At 38.9% G+C, this 25,930-nt stretch overlaps 2 protein-coding genes across 2 annotated transcripts in view; both read right to left on the bottom strand.

Annotated features, from left to right (window-relative positions):
• LOC134538351 (mannosyl-oligosaccharide glucosidase) overlaps positions 1-25,930 on the bottom strand; it is a 59,036-nt gene that overhangs the window by 14,536 nt on the left and 18,570 nt on the right. The window lies entirely within an intron of this gene.
• LOC134538354 (cuticle protein 21.3-like) lies at positions 3,496-7,013 on the bottom strand. The gene is made up of 2 exons (XM_063379601.1): positions 6,713-7,013; positions 3,496-4,479 (listed from the first exon to the last, which is right to left on the bottom strand). Exons 1-2 carry the CDS (start codon positions 6,722-6,724, stop codon positions 3,721-3,723), a joined length of 771 nt encoding a protein of 256 aa, XP_063235671.1. The 5' UTR covers positions 6,725-7,013; the 3' UTR covers positions 3,496-3,720.

The raw sequence follows: 25,930 nt of genomic DNA, 5'->3' as shown, positions 1-25,930 counted from the left end.
ATGTCTCACCAAAAATAATTAGGAGCAGTCGGAGAAACCCATCAAATTATTAGCAGGAATAATCAGGAGCACACGGAGAAAACTAATGCGCACGTTTTCGTAAGTCTAGATCGGTAAAAAACGAAAATTAAAAAGTTCCAACAAATTCTGAAAATAAAAAATTTCAACAATTTTGGCTTTTGCTAGAACTCTATCCTTGCTGGACACAGGAGTTATTCACAAGCTGGAAGATGCTGTTTCTGTAAGTTTTTTGTTGGATCTAATTACAGCACTTCCAATGTATTTTGCATAAAAAAATACAATTTAATATGTTGATAATGACCATTAACAACTCTGGTAGGTAATGGAACATCGGCCTTATGTGATGAGACCGAGCGATTCTGGCGCTCTCTAGGAGTAAACAGCGGAAACAATGATGTCGGTATCCAAAATGGCGGCCTCCAGCAGAACAGAAAAAACAATATGGCAGTGATGACATCATCCAAGTTGGTGGCCTCCAGCAGGCGAAAACAAAATGGCGGACATGATGTCATAATTGAAAAAAGTGGCTGTGACATCAGATCCAAGATGGCGGACATGTTATTAGAATTCAAGATGACGGCCATAAAGAAATGTGCAATGTTCAATAATCCAAGATAGCAGCAGGAACAAAAAGTGGAACGATGACATTATTCACATCCAAGATGGCGTGCATAACAAAAAGTGCATCACTAGTGAGTGTGGAGCTCGATTTGTAGATGATGGATCCAAGATGGCCGCCGGGGTCAAGGTAAAGTTCAAAGGTTAAGGTCATTCAAGATGGCCGGCATGACATCATAATCCAAGATGGCGTCGACAATCGTCCATCCTCAGCCAGAAGCCAGGCGCAGGGGTAACTATTATATACTACTAAACCCAACATAATAAAATAAATATTGAGTGAATTTTTTAGTTACAGACACATAATTACCTATTTACACATAAAACTATTTAGTATGCTACATATTAACTTTATTTTAGTTATTTCATATTTATAACCTTTTTATTGGCCCAATAGTTCTTCGCCATTTTAAAGATTCGTTGAGACGGTGTAATGCCCCCTGCTGAGTACACAATTTACTGTCACAGTAAATGAGCCCTTTCACAGTTACAGATTAATAAATTCTCCCTGTCATGCGCTTCTGAATCTTTAATGGGCGCCAGTACCAGAAGGTACCCAACTTAATTATTTATTAGATAGAAAAATAAATTTATCACTAATTATAATACTTTTATTGTTTAACATAAAAAAATAAAATGACAAAGACGGTTGCTTACACTTGCGAATAAAAAGAAAACAACATATTAAGTAGCTAATAAAATTGCGGTGGGCACAACAGATACAAAAGTTCATTTATTAGGAGATAAAAACAAATTTAGCTAGTTCAGTATTCGTCGGATCGCATGAAATTCAATTTACTTCAAGACATCTGAGTGAAGTCGTACAACATATTAATCGTGCCATAATTCCAAGAAAACTAGAGGCTTTAATATTATTCAAAGACGATTGACTTAAAACAATTAGCATAATCAGACAGCAGATGATCACTAACTCAAATAGTGCTATGATTCGGTGACGCGACTGCTCAGGAATCAACATAGCATATAGTCATACCTGAAGATTTGATGATATATGGTTTTAGATAAAGTCTCAATAAAACCATTACTCTCAGAGCTTCGCCGAAGCTCGGGCGTATTTTCCTTGCCAATTTGAGAGACGTATCGATGATATATAATATTTAAAATGTCACGTCGGCAAGGCCCGACGCGACAACACTCACAATCCACAAGATGGCACACCGAAGTTTTTTTCTCTTCTCTTACAAAATTAATAGCGTCTATAACCAACAATGTCTTTAAAAGACCCGCCGATCTATCCGCTAATCACCGGCCTTGAATTAAGAATTTAAAATATATTACATTTAACATTATTAACATAGAGAAAGGTTGCGAAGCTCAAAGCAATTATCCAAAACAAATATAGAAGTTAATTAACATGAAAGATATATAAATTTGTGACAAACAAAAATGTAAACAAATACTGAAAAACATAAATAAATTATTTTAAATTAAAGTTTCAGTGTTCTGTGATCTGATGTAGTATCACAACGGAAACGGACGTCATTTTCGTTTATGCTAGACACAATTTTGAATGGCTGATTGCATCCAACATTCAACAAATTTTATAACCCATCCTATTTCCAAAGTACCTATTTGATGGAAACTCAGATCATCCAACTTGTCAAAGAAACATGGCTGCGCTCGTGACGTTTTCGCAGACATCATAAAGGCGTAGTTACAATAGCCCGTCGCCTCCGTCCGTCATCCGTCCGTCCGACACCTTTTCAACCGTCAAAGCCACGCAACTAGCAAAGCGATTTACAACATGACTCAAGTAAATGCTACCAACAATCAGTGATTTTCTCTCAGACTATTAATTCGATGTTGTTTACTATTTGCGTCGTTTTTTTTTTTACGTATTGTATTAATGTATGCTCGGAAAAATTGTTTGGAAATGGGTTTTAAGAACCGCAATGTTACTATACAAAACATCTGAACGGCCAAGTACAAACACCACAGGCCTGTAATCTAGCGACAATTGACTGTCGCAGCTAAAACCATAAATATAATCCATCTGTCCGTCTCAAAAGTATGAGTTTGCCAAACTTTTGACGGGCCAACGGATCAAATTTTTCGAGGAGTCTGATTGACTGCAGGTCACGTGACAGACTGGCGGATGACGGACAGACGGAGACGAAGGGCTATTGTAATTTCGGCCTAACCCTCAAGCTTTATTTGACACATCATACTGTGAGGTGTTGGGAGCAAATTTTTGATAGTGTGGCAGGACTTTTAGCTACTGACGTGTGAGAAGTGTTGACTACGATGCTTGTGACTTGATACTTCTATTGTTGAGTGGTTTTTCATTGGCTCAGAGTCCTTCATATAATCTGCGTCTCCAATCACTGAATCAGCATGAAGGAAAACATGTTTGGATTCTAGACTATCGCGAAATGAATCAACGAAATTTTTCCTGTCTCGAGTTATATGCTATGGGGTTGGTAATACCAAAATCGTTAATGGCTAAGTTCTGAGCATGGTTGTTCTGAGGGAAAATATAAAAATTATATTGTGTTTTAACCGAGCAGTGAGAGTTCTGTTTACTTGTATGGTCTTTGGCTTTTTAAGCTAAGCAGTTCAGGCTGTTGCCCCTAGATGTCAGGAACGGGTATCATAATGAACTTAAGTTAGAAAATTAATGTAATATTATCATCGTCAAAATTGTAACGCTTTATTCAGATGACAAACAGAGCATATAATCGTTTTTACTATTACGGTTGTTATTTATTATTATATATTAAAATTAAGGTAGCAACAAAAGTGCAAGTTAAAATTAAAACGTACTCCATCTTGCTTCTGTGGAAAAGCTGAGGATCACGGATATGATGATGGATGGTAAAATTCAAGACACTGAGATCAATTATGACATATTTATTAAATTATAAATACACATATTGCTTCGAACATACATAGATACAGTCACAAATCTTTCTTAAAACGAAAGTAAGACGATGAAAGTTTATTTTGTTGCGGAATTCAATAATAATTTAGGTGTCCATAAGGTTGGGTGTTGTGGAAGATGTTTTTGAAAGGAGAAAAGTGTGGAAAGAAAGAGCACCGTGGATGTTTCGAGGGGGAAGCTTAGTAGCCGTAGTAAGCTCCCAGACCGTTGAAGGACACGTGGGACACGACACCGCTGGCGAGGGCAGGAGCGGCCAGAGCGTGGCCGGCGAGGGCAGGAGCGTAGGCATGGCCGGCCAGGGCAGGAGCGTAGGCGCGGGCGGCCAGAGCGGGAGCACCGTAGCCGTAGGCACCGTAGGCTCCGTAGGCGCGGGCAGCCAGGGCAGGCGCGGCCAGGGCGGGAGCGTAGGCGCGGGCGGCCAGGGCAGGCGCGGCCAGGGCAGGAGCGTAGGCGCGGGCAGCCAGGGCAGGAGCGCCGTAGCCGTAGGCACCGTAGGCTCCGTAGGCGCGGGCGGCCAGGGCGGGAGCGGCCAGGGCGGGAGCGTAGGCGCGGGCGGCCAGAGCGGGCGCGGCCAGGGCAGGGGCGTAGGCGCGGGCAGCCAGGGCAGGAGCGGCCAGGGCAGGAGCGTAGGCGCGGGCGGCCAGGGCGGGAGCGTAGCCGGCACCGTAGGCAGCACCGTAGCCGTAGGCGCCGTAGGCGGGGGCGGCACCGTAGGCGATGGCGTCGTTGCTCACACGGCTGTCGTACTTGCGCACGCTGGAGTAGGCGGTGTCGACGGCCTTGGAGTACTCGGAGATGACGGAGTTGCCGCCGTAGCCCTTGACGGTGCTCTCGTGCGTGGCTCCGACGGCGCCGTAGGAGGCGGGGGCGGTGAAGGTGGAGTAGGCAGCGGGGCCTCCGGCGCGCGCGGCGGCGACCAGGGCGGCGAACATCAGAGCCTGCGGACAGCCACATGACACCTCAGCTGCAGCCAGCACACACGAGAAGGGTAGCCAACAGCCTCCCGTGATGAAACAAAATAATTATTACCACGCAATGAATATAAACAGTTGTGGGATCAAGGTGGGAACGAAAGACGCCATATTGGTTTCAATAGTATTTAACAAAAACCATTTCTTTGTATTTAATAAAGAAAGTTTGCTTTCCTTATTGCAGAAATAAAACTTTAATAATTTTTTCGACGACCACGACATAGAGTCTGTTGAATTTATAGTTTCAGTTGTAGTCATTCCCAAAAAAATGATTCTATACTTAACGCCAACAGTTACTCGCCATTAATCTATTTAATAGTTTGAAACAAAGATGGCGTGTTTAGATTCTTATCTCGCCACCTTAAAACTACTACTATTTAGTGGAATTTCCCTGGTGCTGTTTCATTATGAATTTGTGTGTAGCAGTTTTAACAAATTTTTTTTAAGTGAAATTTCTGTATGGCCTATTTGCAGTTGTTTTAACAGTTTAATATTTACAGTGATAAGAAATACAATTGAAGTACACCCTACATTGACATCTTTACGCTCTATACTGTCTGTATTCTACATTGATTATTTTATTACATATCGGAAAACATTCTGCTAATGAAAAATAACTTTTATGTTTTAAATTAGGCTATGCTATAAGAAACGTTGCTCCTAATCTTTTTAATGGAAGATATTCTGCCTATATAGACAATCGTTTAGAAAATTTATTACCCAAATGTGTTAAATTTCCTACGAATTATTACACTTTTTAATGAACAACAGATTCCATTAATTTATAAATATGTTTACTGTCTACAATGTGCATTATGAATTTTCAAATAATTTCTTACATTTCTTTTTTAATCGCTCATGTGTTTATAGGACGTGTTTAAATTTATTCTGTGTGAACAATACTATAAAATGATTCATCCTTTTTTCGACTTTTAATAAAGGTTCATCTGCAATTATATTTTATTGGACCCTTTAGAAATAATATTGTTTGTTATACTACTACCATCCGATAACCCCAACACATTTCTAACGTTACACCAGGGGTTGGCCACATCTGCATGATTACATGATAACTTTGTGAAGCCGTTTATGTTTATTCAGCTCATTGTTGCGCCATATTGGTTAGACGCCCAAACATTGGCTGACGTGTAGTGTTTGCGTTGTGAAAAAAGTTTTAAATTGCCTTTTTTTTAATTTTTTCTTTACTGAAAATGGCTGTTTTTAAATACGGAGATTTCAATTTTCTTACTAAACATCATCAGACGTTATTAATCATAATTTTCTGCAATGTTTCAATGTTTTGATCGGGTCAACATGGCGATGGCAAGGTTAAAAAGTGACTTCAACAACGTCTCAGCATCCCATATCCTGACAAATCCAAACCCCGTGTGTTACACAGCAACTACTCGCTTGATACTAAGGAGGTATTAGTCTATGGTGTGGGTATCTGTTCTAGAGTTAAAATCACTCTGGTTAGCAATTGGTTAGTAAAATAAACTTTAGCTCTATGAAGGCTAAGAATATTCGTAAAAATTCTATTACGATGTGATCATCATCAAATATGTTAATAGCACATCAGTGAGGAATTAGTGTTAACCTTCACTGTAACAAAAAAAAAGTTTTGCTATGCTGTTGGGGAATGTGGTGTAGATTCGTTTTCATTTTGACTTCAATTAGCTATATTGGCAAAAATTTTACATAACTCCCTAACTTCTTACCTCTATGCTTTAAAATAGTGCGAAAGTTGTTGTATTCTTCCACTGAAATTTTTGAATAATCAGAATAATCATTTTAAAGCTATGCAAATTGTTCCTTTACTTAAGAATATTTTAAGGTTTGTTCGCGATTAAAATAAAATGTAATTAAAAAGTGACATTTTGGAATTTTATGAAAAAAGCGTGTTTTTTTGTTGGCCATACATGATTTTAAATCCATAAAGAACCAACTTTTCAACAGAAAAAAAAATAGTACATAAAGTATTTTACATTCGGGTGCTAAAGTGGCCTATGTAGATTTCCATTTTATGCAGTGTTCAGTTAGTCACTACTCAAGAGATGGCTGGATACTGCTAGTGCTCTTTGGAAAACAAGTGATTATTTAACACATTTGCGGGAAATGCGGGGATTATCGATCGCTCGTCCGGCGGCGATGCGGAGCGGGCTTCCAAAGAGTCGCGCCGTCGTAGAAGCGTGCTACGTACCTTGAAAGCCATGTCGAGAGGTTGCGGTGCTTGTTGTTGTTGCTGAGGAGGTTGTGACTGCAGAAGCTGTGTGCTCTCGGACTGCAGGGGCCGGGGGTTTTATACCCCAGCGGTCTCCCTGGGGGGGAGACACACACCCGGTGCGAGCCGCCCTGGTCCCTTTGGGAGGGGGAAGGGGCGTGCACCCGCCGAGGTCCCGAACTGGGTTACCCAGGCCCTCCTTTCTCCGGTCCGCGCCGCGGCCCGTGGGGTCCCGCAGCCGTGGGAGACCCTCAGGGCACGCCCGACCTCGCCCGCTCCCCCACACCCCTCGACGGCGACAAGGGGCGTCACCCCGTGTGGCGACGCCGAGTCCGCGGCAGAAACAGAAGCCGCTGTCTGTGAGCCGCGTTGCGTCTCTACTCTCTCGCAAGAGACCAAGCGCGGCTCCAGAGGATAGCCCCTTCAGAGCCCAAATTTAACTTCTTATTTCTTTGCAGGGAATATTAATGTTAACTTAAATACTTTCGTTAATGTGCTAAACTCTTCTATTTCAATCAAAATTTTATACGAAAATACTAAATGTCAGTATTTGAGACCATATATGTATTTTGTGGATATCCCAAGTGCAATGTCATGATTATTAACTGCACATCCTCCTGCGTGTGAGAGTCCTGACCGAGAGGTGTTCCTGGAGCCGCCATTGGAAGAGACGTCACTGCACGCCAAAGCGGATCCCAGGAGGATGGTGCTAAAAGTGGAATACTAAGTCTTAACGTAAGAACAAATGGAAACAAGTGTTGCTCAAAGTTTTGCTTCATCGTGCGGATACAAAAAAAAAATTACGAATAATATTATCGCAAACAAAGCTGACATCAAATTTTAACTAATCTTGAAAATAAGTACTCTCCTTGGCTGGCGATGCGGACTTGTCCCAACGTTGATTCCATGATTGGGAAGCTTTTATGAAAGGTTTTCTGGAAGGTTTTCTGGAAGGGACTTCAGCGTGAATGGAAGGAAGTCGATTGGAACAGAAATGTTAAAATCGGTGTTGCCTTTTAGAGAAAATCTCAGAAATATCGAAAATATGGCGGACCCCACATGATTCGTCCGTATATATTGCTTTCGTGAACCTCGCAGAATTTACTCCGCCCATAGGTATTAATAAATAACACTTTATAATAGTAAAACTATCTTGAAATACTTTATGTTATGATTTATGTTCATAAAAGGAAATAATGACAAACTTAAGAAATTCATTTGAAACCTGGCATTTGATTAACATTGAAATGTAAAAATAGCGCAACGTTCATCATACTTTAGAGATACAACAAATTGTTAGCCTACATATATTCGACTTTATAAAAAATGAAATAAAGAATTTTGTGATTAAATTTTTACTGTTAAATCTTAAATGTTGAATCAGCTCAATCGGTTAAATTTTTTTAGGGGTATTTACAGAATTATTTCTGTATTCTAAGCAAAAACAATTATACTCTCAAACATTTAGTGTTATATGTGTTCTTTAAAATGTTTCAAGTTAATATTTTATTTTTAAGGTATCTGCGCTAAATTTAGTGTCATATTTTCTTACTATAAAGTGTATTTGCAACACGAAAACCCATGAATATTTTCAATTATTTTTCACTTTTATCGAAGCAGTTATATTATAGGCTATATTTTAAAAATTTGTCGAGGAAGTATAATGATTCAATAGTCGACGTAGCTGCTACGGCAACGAATCCTAGCGGCGGGTTCGAAAACTACGTTTGATTCGCGTTCGTAAATTTAGTTGGAAACCCAATTTTCGTACTTTTATTACGCTCGGAATTATTTCAAAGAATTATACGTTAAATATGGTGTCCGAGTTTTGTATTATACGTGTTTTTGCAACATGAAAAAACGTGAATTTGTTCGTTACCGAGGTTATTATACACATCACTGGCGAGTACTGAAAACCTAGCTCACAATTTTTTTTAACGTATGTTATGTTATGTAAGTGACTGTTAAAATACTTTTAAAATCGTGAAGATGTATAAAATCTCGTAAGATGGTGATTTTTTGACGTGACAACGTCTAATAAATCGATGAACGCAGGCTGCATGCACGAAAAAGGGTTCCATTACGCACATTGTCCCGTTACGCTGTGTCCCGTTACGCTCATTGTACGCTTGCGCCGCATCTATCTCTCTTCCACTCGATTGGAACAACCATCGATTTGACTTTTTCGAGGCACATTAAACTTGAAACACTCCCATTCGTTTCCTACTTTTCCTATCATCGTCCTATCCTTAACAGAATAACACAGATTGTAAGACGTTAAATAGCAAACATGTATAAAAGTTATAGTTAAAATAATCTGTTCGTTAAAGTAATAAACATATTTGAATTAATGAGTGCAAATAAAAATAAAGTTTATCAATTAAATTGTAGATTTCATTTCACTCCTTCTTCGTATCCATACAAAATAGTGATAATTCAATAAAAATGATTCAATTTAATTTTTAAAAGTATGCAATCATTTCATCAATGTTTTGCTATGACGTTGTCACGTTAAACTATCGTCCGTAAACCGACTTTACAGACAACCAATTTTTTTAATTCTGACCGCGAATTTGCAGGATGACTTCGGAACTGATCAGATTGCCATGAATACATGGATTCATTTTGGCCTAAGGACGAACACCTAGGAGTTGTGTAGCTTTGTGGGTGAACTTCAGGGTGAGACGGAGGTGGGGAGGCAAGAAAAGATCTTGATGGTGAGGTCAAGGTCACGAGAGACCACGGAGAAAGTTCAAACAGCAAGCGTGACAATGGATCGCGACAAAAGAAGTGAGATATAGTTGGTTATTGTAGAGCTAGGTCAGGATTCAGCGCATTGCGCAATTTCTACTTGAATTTCCAAACAACTTGTATAGGGCCAATTTTTCCCCACGAAAAAATATTTTTTATAGCAGCTGTATTTTAAAACTCTGTAGCATTTTCCGTGTTTCTTGTTTGACTGGGTTCGTTTCTGGTGCATTTATACCGTCAGCTCACCAATCTTAGCAATCCTGTGAGGAAGCAAACGCGTCTTAAATGGCCCGGACAGAAACAGGGCAATCATTGACTTCTCTTGCAGACGGCCGCCAATCACAAGGGAACAATCGCTACCACAGGCATACCTTATTGCAGTCTAATGAGCGATCAGATTTTTATTTTCGAGAAAAATACACGCCCCCTGTTCAACACCGCAGAATAAGTTAGTGACATGGGCATTGTCTGGCGAGATGTAGCGAATTATTTTTCCTCGGCGCCAGCCATTTTGTAAGCGGGGGAATGCGCTAATATCCAATCGGAGCTCGAGTTCGCTGAAATCAAAGAGCCCGGCATTCCCCCGTCGCTTAGAGACGGGGAAAAATATTCGCGGGTTCACTGACCTCCAGGATAGACTCCACAGTAATCTGCACACTCGAGAAAATTAGAACCCGTTCATTGGCTGGTGACTTGTGAGACGTCTTCACTGGGTAATCTCTAGTTCGACACCACTCTTAGCGAGGGTTTCTCATTTGGTTTACAGTACTCCCACGCCAACTGTGAGCCAGTAGCAGACAGAGCACAAGGGTGTCAGTATTTCAATTCTAGCCTGTCGCGAAATAAATCCGCGAATTTTCTTCCCGTTCCCTACATATTCCGTGTCATCACTAGAGACCTGCAAAATTCGCGGTTTCGATGGCCTTCAGGATAGACTGCACATACCCCTGTACACTCGGGCAAATAACTCAAGTTCATTGGCTGCCGACTTGTAAGTCGTCTGAGATGGTTTGTCTGCGATTCGATCCTTCTTTGGTTGAGGGTTTATAACTGGTTGAGATTCGTCCAGATGAACAGTAAGCCAATAGCAAAATTATCTAAGAGGTATATGTGTTTGAATTCTAGCCTATCCCCGAATGAATCCGCGAATTTTGCAGGTCTCTAGTCATCACTATAGGCCCGCGAAATTTGCGTCATTATTTACAGAGAGCCTGTAACGCCAATTTTTGTACACTACAGGGACCGTTTTCATTGGTTCACGGGTTATTCGACACGCTCTTGGGGACCAGAAGACAATGACTAGAGACCGGAAAAATTTCCGGGTTCAGTGACCCGCAGGATGGACTCCGCAGTTCTACGTCTACTTGGGCAGATGTCGTCCACTCATTGGGCGCTGTCTCTTGAGACGTCCCAACCTATTAGCAGGGGCAGGCATTTTTCGCGAATAAATCTGAACGCCTATTAGACTGCAACAAGGTATACCTAACCAGAGGTTTCTTCCTTGTGATTGGCGCCCGTCTGCGAGACGAGCCACTCAGGACGCGTTTGCTTCCGCGCTGAATTACTGTGATTGGTGTTGTAACAATCGATTTGCGCCTGAAAGAAATTCACCCAATCACGAAACACAGACGATGCTACAGTTTTTTTAACGTATAACTAATCTCAGAATCTTTTCGTGAAATATGCATGGCCCTACCTATTAGCCCTGATTCGATGCAGATTTTGGTGAGTGAGTTTCTCATTGACCCAAAGTCCTCCAGATGAGTTGTCAGCCGATGGCAGAGGCAGCAGCAAGGTGTAAATGTTTGAAATAACGCGGAATGAATCCGCGAATTTTTCCTGTTTCTACCGATGACGAACGCCAAAATTAACATCTGACCGAAGAGTGGGTGAAATGTCCCAACAGCCAGTGAACACATTACATAATCTGACTTCATTGCATTGTGATCGCGTCTGTAGTATCTAACCTGGCACCGGAAAATGGCCCGAGTTTTGCAGGTCTTGTGGAAAATATAATAGCTAGAGAACTGCAAAGTTCGCATTATTTGCAGACATGCTAGAATATATACCTACCATTATACATTTGACCGGTATTATATTAATTTCGTGGATTCATTTGGAGGCAGGCTTAAATTTCTTGCCATATGCATTCTCTACCCCGCTTATATGCTTTCCGAAACTTTGCTTCTCCCCCTCCTTATTTGGATTGAGTCGATGTGATTCGATCACTCTACTGCTCTAGCTGGTAACTGACAGTCGTAGAGAGGAATTTCCAAACATTTATGATCCAATAATCAACGAAATACAAAAAATTCATTTTTGCAGTCTATCTTGCGTCCAAAAATATCTGCGAAATTTCCAAGTCTCTAGACATTATCTTTAGATAACTTTACATCGGAAAAATTCGCGGATTTATTTCGCGATATGCTAACATCCGAAAAAGTATACCTACGTACTGCTTCTGCGATTGGCCGAAATTTTTAATCTGGGGAACTGTGAGCCAATGGCATCCTTGAACAAAGAAATTGCCGGATTACAGATAACTTAGTTCAGATGTCTCACGAGACAGCATCCAATGAGAAGGTGTTATTTTCCCGAGTATGTAAAGGACTGTGGAGTCTATCCTAGAGGTCAATGAACCCGCGAATTTTTCTGGTCGCTAAGAATAACGTGTAGTGAGACACGAGACGGACGATAAACCTGAAACAAAATTATGATAATCATGTAACCCAGTTAAATGCAATCCGGACAGAATTTGATGCAAGATGCAGCAGCCAATGGGCAAAACACTCCGACTTGTTTATCTGTGGGTCCCAGTTGGTACCAATGACCTAACGAAAGGGGAGGCCGAGATATCGTAGCAACTTACGAACAAAAAAATATATATCGAGAGATGAGTTCTTAACCAGCATTTAAGGGTACGGGCATGTATTTTTCGCGAAACACTCCAGCATCGTCATGACTTTTGTTAGACACCTTTCAAAGTAATTCAGCGTGGACGAAAACGAGTTTGGTCAAATAAGTAAATTGCTTCTCTTGCATTGGCCGCCAATTACAGCAGTCTAATGGGCGTTCAGAATTTTTTTTCACGCGAAAAATGCTGCCCCTGTAACAGGGTGACAATTGTACGAGGTGTGCTAAAAAAAACCTAGGGTGAATATTTTATTACGAACAAAGAAATATGCTTACATATCATTTGAACTAATCTTCTTCAAAGTTCTCTCCTTGGCTAGCGACGCGCACTTTTTCAATATTGATTCCACAATAGGAAGCATCTCTGAGATGTTTTTCGGAATGCCCTTCAGCTTCTCCTTCGTGGTTCTCTCAACTTCAGGAATGGCGTCAAAACGTCTTCCTTTTAGGTTCTCCGAAGTAGGACATGTAAAAAGATCCATCTCTCCTCTTCTCAGTTACACCTTCACGGTTCTGGCACTGAGGAGAATTGCTGTAGGCTTGTAGACCTAGATCCACGTGTCGGTCTCAGTGTGCAGCAGTTCATAGCAGTCACGCTATATGGGATAAGAGGCATGGGGAACACAGCGATAAGATCGAAAGGAGTGAAGCTTGGAGGGAAGTGGCACAAAAAAGCTGTGCCGATTTGGAAACAACTGATGAACCAACGCTTTTTTAAATTCTGTTTTTTTTTTCCTTTTTTTTTGACGTGACAACGTCTAATTAATCGATGAACGCCGGCTGCACGCATGAAAAAGTGTCCCGTAACGCACATTGTCCCGTTTCGCTGTGTCCCGTTACGCTCATTTTATATTGCTCTTTGCTAACCTGAACCTCCTAGCATTGCGACCGAGTCCGTGGCGCAAATATATTATTTTTGACTGCATCTTGGTATTGGGTAAGCCATTTTCCTTCACATCATCCTTGAAACACTCCCATTCGTTTCCTACTTTTCCTATCATCATCCTATCCTTAACAGAATAACACAGATTGGAAGAAGTTAAATAGCAAATATGTATAAAAGTTAAAGTTAAAATATTCTCTTCGTTGAAGTAATAAACATATTTGAATTAATGAGTGCAAATAAAAGTAAATTTATCAATTAAATTGTAGATTTCATTTTACTCCTTCTTTGTATCCATACAAAATAGTGATAATTCAATAAAAATGATTCAATTTTATTCATAAAAGTATGCAATCATTTCATCAATGTTTTGTTATGACGTTGTCACGTTAAACTATCGTCCGTAAACCGATTTTAAAGAAAACCAATTTTTTTTTTTTTGCTTCTCTTCCTGCAGGAAGGCACGCGCGAGAAGTGCTGCTACTTCCCTCGAGTTCTAACATCGCACTGACCTCGCGTTGGGAAGATAAGTTAGTTCCACAATTTGCCTGGTGTGAAACCAACCCTAAAAGAGACCTCACGCGGCTGTCAACTAGTTGAGAGTTAACCAGGCAACTTGGTTGAACCAACCAAAACGCCTCGTCCGAAAGGGGGACTTATAGTGTGGATTCTGATTTACGTCGTTAAGTACAGTTTTTCGCATAAAAACACAGTATCTTTAAACTGTTCTCACAATGCAAACACTGTACCTACTCCAGTCAATGTTTTGGGAGTTCCTGAAGCATGGTTCACAAAAAAAAAATATATATATATATATACCTCACGCAGTCGTATGCATGGCCAACCATATGGTTATAGTGTTATGTTCGTCAAATGCTATATTGAAAACCTATTGCAGATATAATCTGCTACCATGTCTTTGCACATTTTCCTTAGAGTGCACTGAAAGAAATATTGGTTTACCTTAACAAAACATTTGCTTGTATGTGACTAAATAACTATAAATATATACAGTTTATTCAAACAAGTAAATTTTTTTGTAGGAAGATTTGATTGACATGTCAAAATGGTTTTTTTTTCCTACTCGACTTTGGATTTTGTTAGGGGCACAAAATCAGTTTTGCTACACATAAAATTTGGTAGGGCGAAACAAAATATTTTGTTACGTGAAGTAATTATTTGTTTCGCGGCATACGAACAAATATTTACTATTCTCAAGCAAATCTTTTTTTCTCTGCGTGGTACCAGTGTGGCTCTAGTGATGGTGTCCTACGGCTGAGGGACAAAAGGTCTTTTTCACCAAGGCCATCGCCAGCAGAAGTTACCAGCGTTGCAGCCAAGGGTTGTGTAGACTGGTTTCAGTGACGGCGGGGCTGCTAACTGAAAGGAACGTGTGACCTGCAGTTTTTGAAGGTCTGCGGGGCGTCGGGGTAACTTTTCCACAAGAGTGCGGGGAGAATGTCAGTGGATCGGCGGGGCCCCCAGCGGCCCCGAGAGAAGAAAGATTACCAAGCGGTCAGCCCGCCAAGTGGGGCGATCTCATGGCCGCCGCTTTAAATACCATGGACGGGTCCACAAATGGCAAAGAGAGCTTGCCGTCGACAATCCCCCCGCTCGGACCACGCGAGACCAGAGTGTGTTCCTCTGGGAGGAGCGATGGACGAGATCACCCCACCCCCTTCTTCCCTTCTCCTACCCCCAACATCCCAAAGAAGGACAGCCCTCAGTTCAAAGGGATGGAAATTATCTTTGAAAGATTTGTGCAATGGGAGTGCATGACTTATGTAAGGTTTTTGGACATACGTCATTGCTAAGAACTTTTTCTGTTGAAGAAAAACTAAAAAAAAATAAAAAAAATAATAAATAAACAAAAATACCCAAAAAAGACAAAAAAAACACAAAATTAAGCAAAAAAATTTCTGTTGTCAACAAGGATATAAACACCACAAAATATTCCGTAACAGGAATATGGTCAACAAACAAAGAAAAACAAAGAAAAATGTACTAAGAGAACGAAAAAAAAAAACACAAATGATGACTACACAGAAATATTGAACCCAAAAAAAATTCAGCACAACGGTTGAAACGAAACAGAAACACGACAAAACGAAAAGACGAAACAAACACAATAGTTTTCCAAAACTGGAAGCCACGAGCACAACCCGAACAGTTCCGAGGTTTACCAAAGTAAAACGTCAGTCTATATTAGGTTCGGGATTGTTGTTTTTTTTTTTGTTTTTTTTTTTTTTTTCGGGACGGTAGGTTAGGTTGTCGTGACTAAAATGAAAGTTTGTTTAAGCTAGCGTTGGGATTTACAGACCAGCTGTCTGTGCTTTCTTGGTTGGCTGGGGGTTTATCCCAGGCACATGCTTACTGTCAGGAAGCCAATCATAACCATCAAGTGCGGAAGCAAACGCGTCCTGATTGGCTCAGGCCAAACATTGTAAAATGGCTTCTCTTGGAGCCGACCGCCAACCACAAGGGAACAATCTCTAGAGCGAGCATGCCTCATTGCAGTCTAATGAGTGGTGAGATAATTTTGTGGAAATTACAAGCCCCTTGTGATAGGCTAAAATTATAATAAGTTTACCTTTGTTCTGATTCTTCTACTGGTTAACTGTTATTCCGGAGGACTTGTGGCCACATGTGCGCTGTTTCCGCTATTTTTACGCAATTTATTGCGATAACTCGTAAATTAGGAACATTTAACCGATGAAATTTAGGATCACAGGCAGTTGAGATGTCTCTCTCACCAGTCCGCAACCAATGAACAGGTGACATTTCCCGATTAAGCATAGGATTGTGGAGTCTATTCGAGAGATAGTTGGAAATGCGAAGTTTTCTAGGCCCTACTCGCTGCCGCTCACTATGTCTAATTTTGGCCTGCCTAATGGCGAGAAAGGGGGAATTGGGTGTGGGGGGTGGGTTTTTTTTGTTTGTGAGCAAGTAAGATGCTTTCAATCAGGAATATTGGATAAGTGATGATGATGAGTTGTTTTTACCCATGACTGAGTGTAGTGAGCTCAGACAACGTCACGGCGATGCTTGCCAAGGAAGGATGATTCCACCACGGTTTGCCATTGCCTTCCGCGGAAAATGAAGGTGAAAGGTGGACATCACAAGCAACCAGTCCTGAACCCAGGAAGAGGTTGTATTTTTATTTTTGCGAAAATATTTGTCCTCGTTAAGCTGCAATAAGCTATGCTGGCGCTAGTGAGTATTTAATTGGTAGAGACCTGCAAAATTCGCGGATTCACTCGGTGATAGGCTAGAGATCAAACACATATAACCCTTAGATAATTTTGTTATTGGCTTATTGTTCATCTGGACGAATCTCAACCAGTTATAAACCCTCAACCCAAGAAGGATCGAATCACAGACAAACCAGCTGAGACGACTTACAAGTCGGCAGCCATTGAACTTGCGTTATTTGCCCGAGTATACAGGGGTATGTGCAGTCTATCCTGAAAGCCATCGAAACCGCGAATTTTGCAGGTCTCTATTAATTGGCGAGAAGCTATTTCCCTGCTTGGCCGGGCCATTCAGGACGGACACGATAGCTCCCTCGCTGCGTCGCTGTGATTGGTGTGCTGACGGTGTACACTGCTCGTCTCTCCCCGCGCACCTCTGTGCCAACACACTGCCTCGCACTGCTCGCTCGTCCGCCGCGCACACAACACCCGGGTGCTTGGGTCCCCGATGCACCGGTGCCCGCGCACTGAGCTCGTCTCTCGTCGCCCGCCATCGCTCGCCAACGGGGTTCACTCGCCTTCCTCGCTTCACTGCCCCTCGCATGTCAGCATCACGGTTTATATATCTAGTAACTAAACATTTAAAGTAAGTAATTTTTTTATTTATTTCGGAATTTTTTAGTAAAACATTAACGAATTTTAATTTTACGGTCAAGGTCAAGGTCATCCAATAAGGCCGTCATAGACTTAGGGCGGCTTGTCGTTGAGGAATTTAAGCCTCTTTGGAAAAATTGTTTTTTCTAAGGCAAAACAGTATTTTGAATTCCGAATATTTTGAATTTTTGAAGAATAAAACAGGAAATTTTCGCTCAAAACGGAAATTATTTCCTCGAAATAGGTATTTTTTTTTTTTTTTTTAGAAATTTTGAGTCATTTTGAGTCATTTTTGAGGAATTTTGAGTCCAAGATGGCCACCTTGACGTCACAATCCAAGATGGCGGTCGGATCCTCCATCTCCAAACCTTGAAGCCTGGACCCGGAAATACTTTCCTATATTAAACACCTAGTTTGCACTTGTTAAATTTTCACACAGCAAAAGAAAATTAAATTTTAAAGTCAGAATACTTAACAATTTATATTGTTTCCAGGATAAATTTGAATCATCAATATAATTCTGGGGAATAAATAGTTTTCTACTGTTTTACAATTTCATGTTGTAGGTTTAGTGACGTCTTGCGACTTGAATGTTTCATAAACAATCGTGATTGTCTGGCGTTGGTTGCGTTTTGCGGTGCTGCTACGTTTCGTTCGTCCCTTTCGTAGTTCATAAACCTGGCCTTACACTTAAGCCTTTACTCCTAATCATACTGATTTTCATTCATGAATGAGAGTGTGGCACACTGTATTATTTTTTTGTAAATGTATCAGAAGTATTGATGTAAAATTACAGATATTTATATATTTGTATATTTTCATTAAAACAACTGTACCACTACAAAATAGTGTTCGTAGTAATACTGGGTTCGGAGGCATTTATGCTTTGTGCTGACCCAGTACCTACAATACTGTAGTTAAAGTTATTTTTGTAAACCGTTCCCTGAATAGCTTTCCAGTATTAACTGCGCTCATTAATAAGCACAATAAAACAAAAATCAAATTATTGAATATTTGATTATCTTTCCCACGGTGTAAAGAATTATGTTTGAATGAAAATTAAATTGCAATATAAAATTATGCTTCTATTTAAGTAAGAAATACTCAGAATCATCTCTAACAACGTATTTAATTATTAGGGAAAATAATCATAGCCAAATGTTGTACAAAGCTGCAATATTTTTTTTTGTAAGTATTATGAACTATTTTGTGGCAACTGGTTTCAAAAGAAATATTTTGTAAAAGTAAAAAAAAAAATTACGTGCATGTATCGTGTCATTAATGTAGAGTTCAACCAACCAAGGCAGCAAATGAGGTCATGACTAATTATCCTATTTTAATGCCGTAATCAACTGAAGTGATGTGAAGGACGTGGCACCAATAAAGTATTAATTTTCCGATCAGTTACGTTCGACACCTTTCTGTGACGTGATCGTGACAAAATTTTCGGGCGCAACTGATTTCCTATATACATACATGACGTCGCGATGTTATTGAAACGGGTATCAAAATTTTGTTTTCGAAAGATGGTAAAACTGGTGCACTGGTAATGTTATAATTAGTCGAGTATTTTTTTTTAATGTTTGTTTATCAAATTTATCGGTAAGATCTTTGTAATGCGTTTCTGCCCAGTATTTTTTTTCTGAATGAATGTTAAGTTTGAATTAAACATTCCTCTCAAACGTGGAACATAGATGGCATTGTGTGTGCTTGGTGCGTGTGTATCCAAGGAGATTGGTGTCACGCAGAATATTTCCAAAACATCATTATCCCTCTACTAACATAGCTTATATTCACTCGTATAAGCCGACCCACGTCTTTTTTTATGATACAGTTCGTATCTAAAGGTAAAAGTAGCTACTGTAGATTACAAAGAAGCTGTTATTTGATGTATGCTTGTAGTCAACTCATACTCACACACACATACACACACGTGTGTGTATATATATACACACACCATTTTTGTAAATTATGGGGCATAATTTAATTGGTGGAAGGAAAAGTAAAAACAAACTTTTTTTTTTTCAGGACTAGACTTAATGGAAAACGCAACCCTGCAAATTTATAGATGCAACAGTTGCGCGCAAATTTGAATTTCGCGCGCGTAAGAGCACAACTCAATTGGCTGATAAGAAGTGCGATCGCAGCGCGGTGATCTTCACGTGCTCCGGTGGGTTGAGGAGGGGGGGGGGGAGGCGAACAGCGAGGCGCAGACGTGTTGCGCGCGAAAAATTCGAATTTGTTCGCCGCTGTTGGTGTTCGCACCTGTGTTTCCGGACGCACGCAACTTAACAATAACTGTTCTTTTTGGCATTCCACTCCAACCATTAAATTAATGCCACGCAATTTCTGAACATTTTTGACGTGACAACGTCTAATAAATCGATGAACGCCGGCTGCACGCACGAAAAAGTATCACGTTACGCACATTGTCCCGTTACGCTGAGTCCCGTTACGCAGTGTCCCGTTACGCTCATTGTACGCTTGCGCCGCATCTATCTCTCTTCCACTCGATTGGAACAACCATCCATTTGACTTTTTCGAGGCACATTAAACTTGAAACACTCCCATTCGTTTCCTACTTTTCCTATCATCGTCCTCTCCTTAACAGAATAGCACTGATTGGAAGAAGTTAAATAGCAAACATGTATAAAAGTTATAGTTAAAATAATCTGTTCGTTAAAGTAATAAACATATTTGAATTAATTAGTGCAAAATAAAAGTAAATTTATTAATTAAATTGTAGATTTCATTTCACTCCTTCTTTGCATCCATACAAAATAGTGATAATTCAATAAAACCGTGATTAATTATCCTACCAGCTATTATAAAAATGATTCAATATTATTCATAAAAGTATGCAATAATTTCATCAATGTTTTGTAATGACGTTGTCACGTTGAACTATCGTCCGTAAAACGGCTTTACAGACAACCAATTTTTTTTACGTGTGTTTTTGTGTGTGTGTGATTTGAACGTGATGATTCTATTACAAGAAAAATAAACATGTGAGCGAGTCGTTCAGTGATCGCCAGTGATTTGTAACATCTAACCTCGGTGACGAGCAGATCCATGTGTTCTCATGTCGCAAATACACTTATAGTACTAAACTTGGACACAACATTTAACGTAGAATTCTTCAAAACAATTCCGAGAGTGATAAATATAAGAAAAATGTGTTTTCAACTACATTTCCGGACGCAAATCACAATTTAGTTTCGGCACCCGCCGCTAGAATTCGCTACCGGGGCAGCTACGTCGACTATTGAATCATTCGATTTGCAGAGCGAAAGGTTAAACTAAATAATGAAACGACTCCGATAAAAAAACGAAAAAGGATACTCGCATAGATGTCTACTCAGATAGAAAAAAAAAAGCTTTCAGAACTTTTTCTTTTATCTTCCGAAGACCACATGTAGCTATCTCAATTAGTTTTAAAGCTATAAATATAAAAGTATATAAAATACTTAACCCCATATTTGGATCTGGTTTTCGTCAAGGAATTTTACCAAAATACTGCCTACCTTGTTAAAATTCACTAAGCAGTTAACTCTATAAAGTTTCCCTTTGTCTTTGTGAACTTTTGGTTCGCGCCATCCGCCGCAGATGGCAGCACCGTGGTTACACATTTCCGTTCCATTGACGTAATTACTTCTACCAAATTGCGTATACCGAGAGGTAAGATGTTACACATCAAACATCATAGAGTAACTTGAATACTGATATCGCTATCACGGTTCACTGCGATATGAATGGCTACACTCATCTCAGGTTTTGCTGTGTTATTTAATGAAAACTTGAGAAAAAATCATCAGTTTATTTATTTTTTATCTTTTTCGGTTAATAACTTTAATCTAAAGACTAAAAAAATTTGCCTCGCATTCTAGCACATATTAAGTAAAATATATTTTGGTCCATTATTAAATCGAACGTGTGATGTATCATCGGAATAATATTTGTAGGATACTTTTCAAACTTAAGCTAGCCATTTATATACCTATAAATAAGACGTACGATAGATCAACGTCAAGCTGAGAACAGTTGATAGGCCAGTAAATTACGTTTTTGAATAATTAAAAAAAAAAAAAAAAAAACACAAATTTCGAAAAATGTCGAAGTTTGTGAGCTATACGCATTTTTTCAAAAGTTTTTAAATCCTCTTCCTGTATAAAATGATTAGCTACTGTGATATTTGTTTTACCACGCAATCACTAATAACCTTATATTAATTAATAAAACTTCGAAGTAAAATCAAACATAGGTACTATAATTTAGGGGGGGGGGGAAATATTTAGAAGGCTTATGCGTCAAAATTTTTTGAAATGTTAAATTTGATTAGTCACACTCTATACAAATTAACTTTGATAACTTAGCCAGTTATTTGAAATTATGGCCAATTCAAGCAAATGACTTTCTCAGTTAGCAAAGTAATATATTTTACAGTGTGAATAGTCGAAGTTACCCAATTAAATATTGTTATCGCATAAGTCAAAATCATAGCATAACCCGAAAGTATAGAAGGTTTGATTTTATTTTGAATTGTTATCAATGGTGGGATTATTTATGATTGCGTGACAAGAGTTTTTAGTCAAAGTTACTAATTACTAATTAGTTGTAAGGCGCCTAAGGCACCCGCTGAAAAATGATGAATATACCTAACATTCACTGAAAAATGCTGAAACCATCGCCCTCGTCAAAATATGACGCTATGCCCCCATGCATATTATCTTTGCGCCATGGACTCTCCAGCAATGCCAGAAGGAACAGGTTAGCAAAGAGCAATGAAAATTTTACTCTGTAAGCGTATGAAAACAAAATTCATACAGCGTCATAAAGTCACTCAGTGAACCAGTCTGTGAGCCAGTGATGAGCGTATTTGTATCTAATAACTATTTGTTGTAAGAAAGGGGTATTAAAAACGTTTGAAAAAAGCATATATATTGAAAAGGATACATTTTTTAATTTCTGTTTTTTTTTTAAAGAACCGTGATTAATTAGCCTACCAGATATTCTCGACTTGACGTTGGGTTATGGGACAATTCTGTACATATAATTGATATTGTAACCGAACAAGATTTGTCGCGTAGCTAATTATAATTAATAAACAACCACTTATATATATATTTAAATTCCTAATTTTAGTTCACATGGGGAGGGGGATTTTTGAGCTTTAAAAGGCGCGACCGTATGAAGTGATTGCGATGTTTGCTTGTCAGTAACCGCAGCGCTTTTACTTTCGATGTTTGCCGCGGGGTGTTAAGAAACAAGTCTTAGTGCAAGACCGATTCAACAGCCACTTTGATGTGATACTACGCGTGGTAAAAAAAAGTTTCACTGATTGAGATAGCTACATGTGATCTTGTATTATTTTATTGTAGCAAATATTAATATTTTTAGATTTGTAAGTGAAGGTCTGGGACATTCAACGGGAAGTGTAAGATGCATCAAGTCTGTCTAGTTAGTAAATTTCTTACCTCCCCGAAGACAAATTTTATAGGATAGAAGGGAAAAAAACTCATAACTCAAACCTTACTACATACATTTTACCTCTTTATGTTTAATTTTCATTTATAATATCAGTAATACTAAATCGATATAAAAATATACTCGTGACTCCAAAAGTAAAATACTAATAACTTGAATTTTTTTTACACTAATGATATAAACAAAAATTCAAAACAAATAATACCTTGATTTTGGAGTTGCTAGGTTTGTTAGTTAACTCTTTGAACCTTTGGCGTTGAGGTTTCAAAATGTGCTCTTTAAAATTTTTTTTCCAGGCATACGACTTGGAGAGGACATGCAGAAAAGTAACGCAAAAAAAGTGGAAATTGACATAAAGTGGATTTACGAGGTTTGCTAATCAATTAGACAGACGATTAATTCTTTCGTACACGCCCGAGTACTTGCCTTCTTGTAATTTTTTTTAACTTCATATGTAATCAATTGTTTTAACGTTCGCCTGTGCAGTAATACAGGTGCTGCCATGTGCAAGTTCCTACTTAGCTTGCTTGCAAACCACTTATTTTGATAGTTCTAGGTGTTAGCGACTCGCAGGTGCGAAAGACAAGAATCGGTCAGTATAACAGACCAAAGTGTCCTAAAGAAAAAAAAAGAAAAAGAAAAAAAATTGTTTTATGTCAAGTTGCATTTTGATGCAGATGATTTTTCTTGTGTACTAGTTACGAATTTCCAAACATAGCATTAAAACCTGTAGCCTACATACGAAATTTTTTGATGTTTAATAACCTCAACGATCAAGAAGGTACATACAGAAATTTCATTTGGGTTGAGGGGGGGGGGAGGATGAGGGTAATAGAACCTCTTTGCCTGCTGTTTGCTTTCAAATTATTTCCTTTCGTAGATGTAATCGATAGATTTTTTTTAATTTTTTTTTTTTTTTTAGGATTTTCTATGATTTTGGTGGAGGGTGGGAGGGGGGATTATATACCTGTCAACATGGAGTTAGGAAATTCTGTCAACGATGGGTTAGCTGTGTCCGCCATGAAATTTTGATGACAACTCTATTGGCACGTAAGCCGTTCAACAAAGAACCCAAGACTTTTCTACTGCAAGGTTTGCGCGCACAGTCTAGGTCAGTACATAGTCTATGGTGCTGGGAGGTTGAAATCACGGGAGGGGCGTAAGGCCAGATTATTGATGAGATGGAATGAAGCCACGAGGAGAAGGGGATAACGTTTATTTGCACCACATTGAAAATACATTTCTTTGTTTCCATTTGTTTATCAGTTGTAAGATGTCTACCTACAGCAGTGAGTCGGGAGGTCGACACCATACTTAAACAAAAAAAAACAAGGACAAAAGAGAAAAGAAAACTACAAAACAGGAAATACATAGACAAAAAATTTAAAAAAAATAAAAATACATAAGCATAAAGCAAATGATTAAGACAGTATGAAATACAATGCAGTACAATATTTAACACATTTAATTTACAGCAGTTAACAAATACGAAGGATAACTACTGGATAGTAAACATAGGATTACAAACAGATACAATGGAATTTAAAAGAAAAAAGACAAAAATCTCACATTATGATTAAAAAATATATTAATTATTTTATTAATAATATATATTTTTTAAATTATTTATTTAATATTCTTATTTAGATATATATTTTGTGATTAATATCTAAAAAAAATTACTTTATTGTAACTAAAGAATATCATAATGTTGTCCGTAGTGAATATTAGGACAGCCGTGTTAGAAGGAAAAAAATTTCCGATCATGCCTGGCGACGGTCTGGATTGTTTGGCTTCAATTCCGTTGGTACGTGCTCCGCTTTAGACCCTTCCGAGCATCTTTGGTTGCGGTGTGCCGGCGGGTGGAGTTAGCCGGTTTTTCCTTTCCGGCGGGCGTGACGCAACGAGAGCGGTTTGAACGACCGGTCGCTTGAACCAGAACTTGGCACACAAAAGCAGCGGCTTCGACCGCCGGACCGGCGGGGCGGGGGTGAAATGTCCCGGCATTTCGCAGGTGCGCGTGCGTGCCACAACCTGCGCTGTCGGCGGGGAGCCCAGGGGGTCGTCACTAGATAGGCCCTACGCTGGCCTCATTGAAGCCCGTGGATAAGGCTTGTGCCAACTTTAAAAACCTACATTAAACTAAAAAAAAAAAAAAAATTGGTTGTCTGTAAAATCTGTTTACGGACGATAGTTTAACGTGACAACGTCGTAACAAAACATTGATGAAATTATTGCATACTCTTACGAATAAAATTGAATCATTTTTATTTTAATAATAAAAGAATAAATACTTGAAATTATACTAGTAATCAGATTTTTAAAATGCAAGAATAATTAACCTTTGTTGCCGAAATTTTTGTTGTAATAAGCAATGAAAACCACATTAACTTTTCACTTCACTTTATAAACAGTCGACGAAACAGTTCACGTGTAGATGACTTGTAATTAATTTTTTAAAAAAACGCGTTTAGCTATAAAGTTTAAATATAATTATGAACAAGTTTTCATATAAATAAAATGTAATCAAATATCTATCATCAATTATATGAATCACCATAATTTTTTAGTCAACTAAAACATTACCTATTATAACTGCACTCGCCGAAAGCGTAACGGAATACAGCGTAACGGAATAATGATCGTAACGGGACACAGCGTAACGGAACAATGTGCGTTATGGGACACTTTTTCGTGCGTGCAGCCGGCATTCATCGATTTATTAGACGTTGTCACGTCAAAAGTTCTTAAATTAATATTTTAAAATGTCGGGCATTACATTATTTTGAATATGCTACATTCCTATATAACCTATTTGCATTTTCTATTTATTAGACGTTCGATCAGTGATGCACTTTTTGTTATAAACATTTTTGTTGGTTCAGAAATAATGACTCGGTTTGGATTAAGAATTCCAACTTGCAATTACAGAATTAGTGACACTTTTAAAACCATTAGTAACAATAAAATGTGTAAAAAATTATAACTCCTTTTGAATAATCTACAAATATTCATTGGGAAAACTTTTGTAATATTGGTACATATTTTTTTTGTATACAATAATTTAATTTCAGTGAAAACCAAAGTAACCGATTGGTTAACTGAACTTTATCAATCTTTATCCATCTGTGTGTTGTGTTGTTTCGTGTTTTGTCGCATTGATGTGTATATCTTGTGTTGATGTGTTTTTGTTGTTATTTTATGTCATAATTCGTTTATAGGTGCTGTAAGGCACAAAAACTGAATTTCAATTAGATCTGACTGTTTTAAAGAAGCAGAATAATATGCTACGCAAGGTAACATTTTTTATTTCCTAATAGT

Source organism: Bacillus rossius, chromosome 13 (genome assembly GCF_032445375.1).
Source record: "Bacillus rossius redtenbacheri isolate Brsri chromosome 13, Brsri_v3, whole genome shotgun sequence".
NCBI classification, from domain to species: domain Eukaryota; kingdom Metazoa; phylum Arthropoda; class Insecta; order Phasmatodea; family Bacillidae; genus Bacillus; species Bacillus rossius.
The sequence above is the reverse complement of the archived record's forward strand: the minus strand, read 5'-3'. Positions and strand labels throughout refer to the sequence as shown.